Source organism: Drosophila arizonae, chromosome 2 (genome assembly GCF_054131065.1).
Source record: "Drosophila arizonae isolate 15081-1271.41 chromosome 2, UAZ_ARI_1.0, whole genome shotgun sequence".
Classification (NCBI taxonomy): Eukaryota; Metazoa; Arthropoda; class Insecta; order Diptera; family Drosophilidae; genus Drosophila; species Drosophila arizonae.
The window spans coordinates 23,691,001-23,701,164 of NC_142922.1; the positions used below are offsets into that span (position 1 = coordinate 23,691,001).

Consider the following 10,164-nt stretch of genomic DNA (forward strand, 5'->3'; position numbering starts at 1 on the left):
GAAGTTTGAACTCAATATTTCACATTATTTTTTTTTAATATTTAAATGTTTAAAAACAAATGTATAAACAGTTTTAATTGTATAATAAAATGAATTCAGTTTATAATTCGTGTAATCAACTGTGGATTTTATTTAAACAATATAAATGTTGCTTAAAATCTATTTATTGTCTTCGTATCATAATTATAAATGTATTCAATAATGTAGTCTATTTACAAAAGGTCATCAGCCCAATTACAATCACAAGTTACATAGTAACAGCCAAATTTAAACATTTCCATCAAGCGCAAGACTCAAGGGATTTTTCATACAATGATTAATACATCCTGCTCCTGCTCCGGCTCCGGACTAGATGCGTTGGATGAGAAGGTCGAGTCGCAGCTCTCGTCCTTTTCTCGCTTCTCCCGTCTCTCCCGGGCACGACGATTCTGGAACCAGATCTTCACTCGCGTATTGGTTAGCTCCAATGAGTCGGCCAGCTTGTTAGCATCCTCCGCACTCAAATAGTTGGATTCCTTGTAAGCTCGTTCCAAAGCCTGGAGCTGGGCGGGCGTAAACGGAATACGAGGCAGACGTCCTGGTGTGCGCTTTGCGGGTCCCTGACGCAACGCGCGTGGCAGCTTGGGCGGATGGTAACGTGTGTACTGAAGCCAATCGTACATGGGCATTGGTCCGTCATCCATGGACGCGGCTGCTGTTGATGGCAACTGTTCCTTGAGTGCAGGCTGCGCATATGGATGATATGTGGGATGGTATCTGAGCCGCTGCAGAATTCCTAATGATGCATTGGTGCCGACGTATCTATCACCGGCGCGGTTCAGTATGTAGTCGATGCTGAAGTCACTCATTCTGTGCAATGATCCTCGAGTGTGCCAGTGCTGAATTGCTACTGTTCAGTGCTCTGCGCATCCTTGGCTATTTAAGGCCGCTGTCGACACAGGAACAGCCACCATTTTGTGCACCGCAATGGCACCACAGCCACATACCATATCGCTATCCTTGTCTCACATTCCATTGAGGTACTCGAGTCTCATTTGCGGGCAATAAGGCGTTTAAAAGGCGTTGCCCTGCCTCTGGGCCCTGCCCAGGTAGGCTGTGCATTGTTATTACCCTTATAGGACCGTGATTAGGCAGCGCAAGTAATTGAAGTTGACACACGGAACCGGCCCTCGGAAGCCCGCCCAGCATAAGATACAGATACAGACAGAGATACTTGAGTGATTTGAATGGCCTTCTCTCTGTAGCTTATACATATCCGTATCTGTATCAACAAATATTGCTGCTGCTGCTGCTGTTTAATGTTTGCGTTTTGTGTTGTGGTTGTCGCTGGTGGTTTTCGGGGTGGTGCATGGCCTGCCTGGCCACCCCTCGCCCTAATCTACTCATCTGCTGCGCCATTTTCGATGGGAATACGAGTTGAGTCCCAAATTTTAATATGTTTTGATTGATTCGTAATTTTGTTTTCAAAATAACGAGTTCTGCCGACAGACTCGGCACAAAGTATCAGTTACAATTGAATTTGCAGGCATATGTTTGCTAAGCAGAAAACTCATTTTCTGTTGAATTCTATTTATATATCATTTATATGAAATCTATTAAAATAGGCTAAGCAACTAATATGTTTATTTGTTTAATTTAAAAGAATTAACTAATCTTTAACAAGCTCTTTCACCCGTCGACTACTTGAGTGATTTGCGCCCAGGCTATTGACCAATAGATAAGATACATAGTAAATAATTTCATTTTTTCTTTTTTATTGTTAAGATTATTACTAAAACAAACTTCTCCATTCGTACAGTACAATTGATGAAACAGCTGTACTCCGATCGCTGATATGGCCGCAATTGTCTCTTGCAATTGTCATATAATTGTAAACTAATTTGCCTGATAGATTCTGGGGTGAGATCGGAACTGGCGATAGGCATTGGCAACAATGCTCGCAAAATTGAGTTGCTGCTACATATAGTGATTTCGAGTACACGAAGGAATGCAGATGCATCTTTTCTAGGGCAATTACATTTGTGTCTGTGGTTATGCGGTACTCCAACCACTTCGGCAGCCGGAATTGATTGAGTCAACTGCCTTGGTTCGCACAGATGCAGAACTTTTTGGCCACTTTGTCATTTATACACTTGGAGTGTTCATTGTAAGACGTCATTCGGCTGATGCTGGGCACAGAAATAGTGATATTCTGGCTTATGTCGTACCACTGGACCGTTGCTTCAAAGAGTGCCTTTGCTGGTTCCGTTTCATATCGGACCAGGTAAGAGTTGGATTGCCTTGAGTGCGTCAAAATTTTCTTTTGCACGGACTCAATATTACTTAGTCTCTGGATATGACAAATACCAACTAACTTCTTAGCTGCCAAGTAATTATTCGTTGCTTCTACCAACTGTTGGGCAATTAATTTAGCTTTTGCATTAGTTTTCGGAACATTTTCGAACTCCACACAAGTACACCAATGCTCATCAATGCCAGCACCTGAGCAATCTCTTGATTCATCTAGCTCATAGAACAGACTATGACAGTTGGGACAACCTTCAGGTCGTGGCAAAACTGCCAGCGGTGTTTCCAGCTCTAGAATATGCTTCAAAGTGGCATAGATATCGTATGGTGAGGTTAAACGATTCCTATTTAGCTGTAAATTATGCACAAACTCTGGATATTTTTGTCTTAGCCAATGCGGCAGCCAAATATACATAATGGGCATCCGTTCCTCCAGAAATCCACTCTCCAATCCGCGCAGCTTACCAAAACGCATACCATGATCGCTAAAGAACAAAATAATGGACTCGTCAAATGCACCACTTCCTTGCAATGAGCGCATGTATTCAATGATTTTGGCATCCATGGAAGAGGGCAAGGCAAAATTATTATGACTAAATGTGTTTGTCCAGAACATGCCAAATGTGGACCGATTTTTGTAAAATTCCGTAAACTGTAAGGCAAAATCATAAATGTACTCCGCAAAATGACGACGCCCCACACAGTATGGTAAAGCCGTGTCGTATTTCTTCTTTAGCTCTTTCTCAACGGCCAAGATTAAGGGACGTGCATAGTAGTCCGTCGGAGGATCTTTAAAACCCTTAAACATATAGTCAAACGTAGAATATTTACTCCAGTCCTCCCCATAGGCAGTGATATAGCCCTTACTTTTGTATTCTTTCCAGAGCATTGGGCAAGCATCCAGGCCGCCCACATTCATTGGCTGACAGACGGAAATGGAGCCTGAGCTGTTCAAGCCAGTCAGAAGCGCCATTAAATTGGGAAATGTGTTATCTGCCATCTGAAAAGATCTCATAAATTCAAAGTTATGTATACTGCATGGACACCTACCTTGTTATAGCCCTGCAGCTCGAACCAATTCTCTTCTTTGAGATACTTGAACATCAACGGCATAGTCCGCTGGAAGTTCATCCTCGACAATGAATCAATGCCCCACAGTAGAACACTTGGTCTCCTCTTAGTCGATTCACTTGAGCTTGAATCATTCATAGCTGTTAGATTGTCTGCATGTTTAGCTGGTTGCACAAAGCTGAAAGCATCTTGTTGCAACAGCTTTTTATTGCTTAGTCGACGGCACTCGGTGATGATGGCATCTATATGACGTGGAACATCAAAATCTTGATGAAAATTACTACATGGCAGCAATCTATAATTATAAGATATATATATAGTTATAAATTATTATAATTTTTTTTTTTTAATTATTATAAATTATAATCTACTGAACTGTACTTACTTGTACTCCATATCTGCATTAGCGCCAACTCCGGAGCGCAGGATCTGTTTATAACAACACGTTAAATTCGCCTCGCTCATATGCAGACTGTAGATGCCGTCCTTAAAATTCACCTTGATGAGATCCTTACCGGACTCGCACTGCTTGTATGGTACTTCTCTGTATATCATTAAAACATCAGGCGTAAAGGGATCAGGGGCTGGCATCCGACACTTTGAGGTGTCCACAAAGAAGTTTCTCATGGCGGGCTCTGTTCATATACAATGAATTTGAATTTATGAAATACTTTTCAGTTTCACCTTTACCTTGCGTTAAATTTAACAATTTTTTTGTTATCTGTGTAGAACTCGTAGTATTTGTTATATTTGTTGTAGTTATTGTAGCTAATGTCATTGTAGTGTCCACATATATACCAGTCTCCACGAAATATCTTTGGTAATATAGTATAATCAGAACAATTAAGGAACAACCCAGAAGGAGCTTTAGAATTAATCGGAAACTCGAGGGTTCATTTAGCTCTGGACCTTGCGGCCTAATTAACCTATATTTACTGTTTGCCATAGGTATCAATACATATTAAGCACATTTCACAATTGCGGTTCGCTGTGCTGTGTTCTGAGTGGTGCCTCATATCCAACTGATTGTGGTGGTATTTCAATCCTAACGATCGAAACGAACGCATTGAAAATTTATAAAAGCGATATGAAGCTTCTTTCATTATTGACTCCCATAAGCTCTGATACGGCGTTATCAGTGCAGAAGAATACATTACATTTTGAATATTAATCTAAACACTTAGGGAAATAGAAATATTTCAATGTTAAGCCTCGATGAGTAAATCGAAACAATCAGTTCTTCCGCAGTTTACCGTATGCTATCTATACATATACATTTTTTAATACAGATCATTTATTTATACTATCCGCTATAATTTGCAAAAATCAAACATGGTTAGCAATATAATCAATAATAGTTCAAATTTTTTTTCCTGCCACCAATAAGTGTACTAAATTCAATAAAATTATAAATTGTTTGTGTTAAATATATATTTCTCGATCATTTAGGCACTGGCAAGTCGAAGCAAATGCAAAACTTTTTAGCTATACTATCGTCTACGCACTTGGATAGTTCACTGTAGGCGTCCAATCGACTTATGTCAGGCACGTTTACTGAGATCAATTTCGTCTTGTTGTCCCAGTTCGCTGAAGCCTCAAAGACAGCATTCTCAGGTTTGGCCTCATACCTGACCAGGTAAGACTCAAATTCCATTGGCTCCACAGATGTTTTCCTTTTCACCGACTCAATATATGAAAGCTTCAGGGTTTGACAAATATCCGTCAAGTTGTTGGCGTGCAGATAGGCATTTGTAGCAGAAATAAGTTGATAAGAAATTTCGATTTTATTTATCACATTGTCTGAAGCATTATATAACGCATGGCAGGTGCACCAATGGTCCTCAATCCCCGCATCTGAACAATCTCTCGATTCAGCTACTTCGTAGAAGATGCTATGGCAAGTGAGGCATGCTTCGGGTCGTGGCAAGTCCGCCAGCGGTGTCTCCAGCTGCAAAATGTGCTTCAATGTGGCGTGAATGTCGTACGGAGAAGTCAAACGATTTCTATTCAGCTGCAAGCTATGCACAAACTCTGGATATTTTGCCCTAAACCAATTCGGAAGCCATATATAAAATATTGGCATACGCTCCTCCAGAAACCCACTATGTAGGTTACGAAGCGGACCAAACCGCATGCCGTGATCACTGAAAAATATCACAATGGACTTTTCAAAGATGCCAACTCTTTGCAATGAGTGCATATATTCAAGCATCTTAACATCCATGGAAGAGGGCAGCGCAAAGTAGCTGTGACTAAACGAATTTGTCCAGAACATGCCAAAGGTGGATTCATTTTTGTGGACTTTCGTGAATTGTATTGCATAATCGTAGATATACTCCGCATAATGTCTACGACCCACACAGTAGGGTATACTGGCTGTAACATTTAATTTGAGTTCCTTCTCGATGGCCAGCACAAGAGATCGTGGATAGTAATCTGTTGGTGGTTTGACGAAACCCATCTTATTGTAGTTGAAGGTGGCAAACCGGCCCCAATCCTCGGCGTAGGCTGTAATATATCCCAACTGCTTGTAGTCCTTCCAGAGTAAAGGACAAGCATCCAAGCCAGCAACAGCCTTTGGCCGGCAGACAGACATGGAGCGGGAGTTATTGAATCCTGTCAGAATCGCCATTAAATTGGGAAATGTGTTATCTGCCACCTGCAAGAGTTGTAAACTAAATTATATTAAATACTTAAATAAGTGATACTTAATTCATACCTTGCTGTAGCCCTGCAGTTCGAGCCAATTCTCTTCTTTGAGATACTTGAACATCAACGGCATAGTCCGCTGGAAGTTCATCCTCGACAATGAATCAATGCCCCACAGTAGAACACTTGGTCTCCCCTTAGTCGATTCACCTGAGCTTGAATCATTCATAGCTGTTAGATTGTCTGCACGTTTAGCTGGTTGCACAAAGCTGAAAGCATCTTGTTGCAACAGCTTTTTATCGATTAGTCGACGGCACTCGGTGATGATGGCATCTACATGACGTGGAACATCAAAATCTTGATGAAAATTACTACATGGCAGCAAGCTTTAAATTATAATGTTAAATCAAATGCATATTTTTAGTTATACGCAGTCACTATATTTACTTGTACGCCATATCCGCATTGGCGCCAACTCCGGAGCGCAGGATCTGTTTATAGCAACACGTTAAATTCGCTTCGTTCATATGCAGACTGTAGATGCCGTCCTTAAAATTCACCTTGATGAGATCGATACCAGGCTCGCACTGCTCATATGGCACTTTCCTGTATATCATGAGAGCCTCAGGCATAAAGGGGTCAGGGGCTGGCATCCGACACTTTGAGGTGTTCACAAAGAAGTTGATTACATTGGAATCTGTTAAAATTCAAGGTATTGGCATCTGTTGAATTGGACTCCATTTGGACTCACATTACCTTGCGCTGAAGTTAACGATTTTATTGTCATCTTATTGGACATCTTTGCCATTGTTGTGCTTCTAGTTTGAGTGAAGTACCGCTCATTATACAAAACAATCAAAAGAATTAAAAAGCAACTCAAAAGAAGTTTTTTGGCCATTTGGGAGTCCATCGTTTGTTATTGAATTAGCGATCCACTCGTGCTTAATATATTGGTTCTGTGCGGTGCCTCATATCCAACTGATAATGTATTGTGGTTATGCTGAACCGGGCTATACGTCTTATCATTTTTCTTTTTTAACTACGTTAACTTCAACCTATACTATTACATATTGCCTACACGCTTTTTGAAAATTTAAAATAAAAAAAAAATAAAAAAAAAAAAAAAACAACGGTCCAGTCGGGAGCATAACGAATGCACGAAAAAAGAGATGAGATGAAATGCCAACACAAACCCAGAAATACCAACACAATTAGGTCCGATTTTCAAAAAACACCGGAAATAAAACGGAAACTACAAAAAAAACTAATATACCCTCTTCATATCGCGAACGATAACAAAAGTTATCTGCTTTTATTATAAAATTGAATGAAAAACAAACAAATATTTTTAATAAATTCATTAAATCTAAATCGTCATTATTGGCTAATGAAGCATGAAGGGAATGTTCCGTTGGCCTCATATTTATATGCTTATTAACAACAATTGCAACAACATATAAAACATAAAAATTTAATTTAAAGAAAACAAAATTATTTTACTTAATAAATAGATAGAAAAATATTTCTTTATCGTTTGGGCTCTGGCAAATCGAAACATATGCAAAACTTTTTAGCTATACTATCGTCTACGCACTTGGATAGTTCACTGTAGGCGTCCAATCGACTTATGTCAGATACGTTTACTGAAATTAGCTGCGTCTTTTTGTCCCAGTCCGTCGATGCTTCAAAGAGAGCATTCTCTGGCTTTGCTTCATACCTGACCAGGTAAGACTCAAGTTCCTTTGGTTGCACAGATATTTTTCTCTGCACCGACTCTATATTTGAAAGCTTTAGGGTCTGGCAAATATCCGTCAAGTTATTGGCCTGCAGATAGGCATTGGTGGCAGCAATAAGCTGCTGTGCAATTTCCTTGATGTGAATCTTGCTACGTGAACTATTTTTTAACGTGTGGCAGGTGCACCAATGGTCCTCAATCCCCGCATCTGAGCAATCTCTCGATTCAGCTACTTCGTAGAAGATGCTATGGCAAGTGGGGCATGCTTCGGGTCGTGGCAAGTCCGCCAGCGGTGTCTCCAGCTGCAAAATGTGCTTCAATGTGGCGTGAATGTCGTACGGAGAAGTCAAACGATTTCTATTCAGCTGCAAGCTATGCACAAACTCTGGATATTTTGCCCTAAACCAATTCGGAAGCCATATATAAAATATTGGCATACGCTCCTCCAGAAACCCACTATGCAGGTTACGCAGCGGACCAAACCGCATGCCGTGATCACTGAAAAATATCACAATGGACTTTTCAAAGATGCCAACTCTTTGCAATGAGTGCATATATTCAAGCATCTTAACATCCATGGAGGAGGGCAAGGAAAAATTATTATGGCTAAACGAATTTGTCCAGAACATGCCAAAGGTGGATTCATTTTTGTGGACTTTCGTGAATTGTATTGCATAATCGTAGATATACTCCGCATAATGTCTACGACCCACGCAGTAGGGAACATTGGATACCAATGCCTTCTTGAGTTCCTTCTCGATGGCCAGCACAAGAGGTCGTGGATAGTAATCTGTTGGTGGTTTGACGAAACCCTTCTTATTGTAGTTGAAGGTGGCAAACCGGCCCCAATCCTCGGCGTAAGCTGTAATATATCCCAACTGCTTGTAGTCCTTCCAGAGTAAAGGACAAGCATCCATGCCAGCGACAGCCTTTGGCCGGCAGACAGACATGGAGCGGGAGTTATTGAATCCTGTCAAAATGGCCATTAAGTTGGGATATGTGTTGTCTCCCATCTTAGAAATTGATTAGTAACACTATAATTATTATTAATAAATGATCTAGTGCACTAACCTTATTGTATCCTCGCAGCTCATGCCAATTCTCTCCTCGCAAAAATTTGTACATCTGAGGCATAGTCCGCTGGAAGTTCATTCTCGACATGGAATCAATGCCCCAAAGCAGGACACTTGGCCTGCTTTCTGCTGGCGTTGATTGACTAATATTTAAGGCAATTGGAGCTGTTCGATTGGCCACATGTTTGGCTGGTTGCACAAAGCTAAAGGCATCCTGTTGCAGCAGCTTTTTGTCCTTCAGACGACGACACTCGGTGATAATGGCATCCATATCCTGGGGAAGGACAAAGTCCTGTTGGAAATATTTACATGACCACAATCTACAATATGTTCACAATTAGCTTTGACGCTCTATTTGTCGAATCAAATAAAATATGTGAATATCTACTTGAACTTGTTGTCCGCCTCCGCACCATTTCCGTCGCGCAGAATCTTTTTATAGCAGCATCTGATGTCTGCTACATTCATGTGCAGCTTATATCGTCGATCCGTCTCATTGTAACTCACAGATATTAGAGCCTTTGTTTTATCGCAAGAGGAATAGGTTGAATTTTCAAATATTCTCAGCGCATCTCTTGCAAATGGATTTATAGCGGGCATACGACATCGTGAGGTGTACACAAAATAGTTATCCAAGATGTTGGGACCTACAGGTTAATATAATACCTTGCTTATTTGATTATTGTAACAAACCACATTTTTACCCAACGTCTCGGAAGAGTTTTGTAAGGGCCCTAGCTGCGGTGAAGCCGAAGTCAAAATGATATTGCCCGCATGAAATGCATTTTCTTCTGCGTATGCAATATAATCATCGTATAAGTTGTCAGTCAAATCTGTCCCTATAGAGCTCAGTGTTGGGGAAGTTGTGAAAGTATAGACAAAAATGAGTAGAAATATGCCACATATAATGCAAATTTTCCAAGTCTTCTGTCCGGCGGATCTATCGCTAAGCCAAGCCATTTCCGGTTGAATAAGTTGACCAGCTATTATATGCCCATTGCGGGTTGAACTGATCGCACTGCTTTCCTGAATCAAACTGTGCTCCATATAATACTCAGAGCACAAGTTTAACTTCGGATTCAGTTTTATCGCAACTCTGAATGCCATTTATGAGAACTTCAGCTTCTGCGCTCGTTTATCGACATCACATGTCGCAAAACATCATGAAGGCATATGTATAGTGCCTACATGTGTAGTATATAAATACACATATTTGATAAGCATCCTTCTAAGTAATACCCGCATAAATTGGTGTGTATGTACATGTTTGAGTAATGCCTATTGAAAGTGGATAAGTATTTAATGATAGATATTTCGGTGTTTTCCCTAAGGCAGAGCGTTCCCTGATAA

General features: G+C 40.6%; 4 protein-coding genes across 5 annotated transcripts; all 4 read right to left on the reverse strand.

Annotated features, from left to right (window-relative positions):
- Positions 1–194: 194 nt before the first annotated feature.
- Positions 195–1,501, reverse strand: LOC108621421 (homeobox protein EMX1). The gene has a single exon (XM_018018720.2). The coding sequence runs from the start codon at positions 846–848 to the stop codon at positions 306–308; it is 543 nt and encodes a 180-aa protein (XP_017874209.1). The 5' UTR covers positions 849–1,501; the 3' UTR covers positions 195–305.
- A 267-nt stretch (positions 1,502–1,768) lies between these two features.
- Positions 1,769–4,402, reverse strand: LOC149270596 (uncharacterized). 2 transcript variants are annotated; one of them, XM_089469565.1, is made up of 5 exons: positions 4,048–4,402; positions 3,743–3,992; positions 3,337–3,652; positions 3,154–3,286; positions 2,946–3,085 (listed from the first exon to the last, which is right to left on the reverse strand). In XM_089469565.1, the coding sequence occupies exons 1-5, from the start codon at positions 4,301–4,303 to the stop codon at positions 3,078–3,080; spliced, it is 963 nt and encodes a 320-aa protein (XP_089325691.1). In that variant the 5' UTR covers positions 4,304–4,402; the 3' UTR covers positions 2,946–3,077. The 2 variants fall into 2 exon arrangements, with proteins under 2 accessions (XP_089325683.1, XP_089325691.1); XM_089469557.1 differs by having other exon boundaries at positions 1,769–3,286.
- A 42-nt stretch (positions 4,403–4,444) lies between these two features.
- On the reverse strand, positions 4,445–7,134 carry LOC149270597 (uncharacterized). Its single transcript, XM_089469575.1, has 4 exons — positions 6,763–7,134; positions 6,454–6,703; positions 6,077–6,392; positions 4,445–6,016 (listed from the first exon to the last, which is right to left on the reverse strand). The coding sequence occupies exons 1-4, from the start codon at positions 6,914–6,916 to the stop codon at positions 4,799–4,801; spliced, it is 1,938 nt and encodes a 645-aa protein (XP_089325701.1). The 5' UTR covers positions 6,917–7,134; the 3' UTR covers positions 4,445–4,798.
- Positions 7,135–7,463: 329 nt separating this feature from the next.
- On the reverse strand, positions 7,464–9,869 carry LOC108621410 (uncharacterized). Its single transcript, XM_089469555.1, has 4 exons — positions 9,519–9,869; positions 9,203–9,461; positions 8,813–9,134; positions 7,464–8,754 (listed from the first exon to the last, which is right to left on the reverse strand). The coding sequence occupies exons 1-4, from the start codon at positions 9,859–9,861 to the stop codon at positions 7,534–7,536; spliced, it is 2,145 nt and encodes a 714-aa protein (XP_089325681.1). The 5' UTR covers positions 9,862–9,869; the 3' UTR covers positions 7,464–7,533.
- Positions 9,870–10,164: the final 295 nt, after the last annotated feature.

Excerpts from the sequence above, each read along its gene's own strand:
- LOC108621421 (XM_018018720.2), bottom strand. The coding sequence starts at position 848 with ATGAGTGACTTCAGCATCGACTACATACTGAACCGCGCCGGTGATAGA.
- LOC149270596 (XM_089469557.1), bottom strand. The coding sequence starts at position 4,303 with ATGGCAAACAGTAAATATAGGTTAATTAGGCCGCAAGGTCCAGAGCTA. Across the intron at positions 3,993-4,047 it reads ATTGTTAAATTTAACGCAAG|AGCCCGCCATGAGAAACTTC; the intron begins GTAAAGGTGAAA and ends GTATATGAACAG. Across the intron at positions 3,287-3,336 it reads AGCTGCAGGGCTATAACAAG|ATGGCAGATAACACATTTCC; the intron begins GTAGGTGTCCAT and ends AGATCTTTTCAG.
- LOC149270597 (XM_089469575.1), bottom strand. The coding sequence starts at position 6,916 with ATGGACTCCCAAATGGCCAAAAAACTTCTTTTGAGTTGCTTTTTAATT. Across the intron at positions 6,704-6,762 it reads ATCGTTAACTTCAGCGCAAG|ATTCCAATGTAATCAACTTC; the intron begins GTAATGTGAGTC and ends GAATTTTAACAG. Across the intron at positions 6,017-6,076 it reads AACTGCAGGGCTACAGCAAG|GTGGCAGATAACACATTTCC; the intron begins GTATGAATTAAG and ends CAACTCTTGCAG.
- LOC108621410 (XM_089469555.1), bottom strand. The coding sequence starts at position 9,861 with ATGGAGCACAGTTTGATTCAGGAAAGCAGTGCGATCAGTTCAACCCGC. Across the intron at positions 9,462-9,518 it reads AAACTCTTCCGAGACGTTGG|GTCCCAACATCTTGGATAAC; the intron begins GTAAAAATGTGG and ends ATTAACCTGTAG. Across the intron at positions 8,755-8,812 it reads AGCTGCGAGGATACAATAAG|ATGGGAGACAACACATATCC; the intron begins GTTAGTGCACTA and ends TCAATTTCTAAG.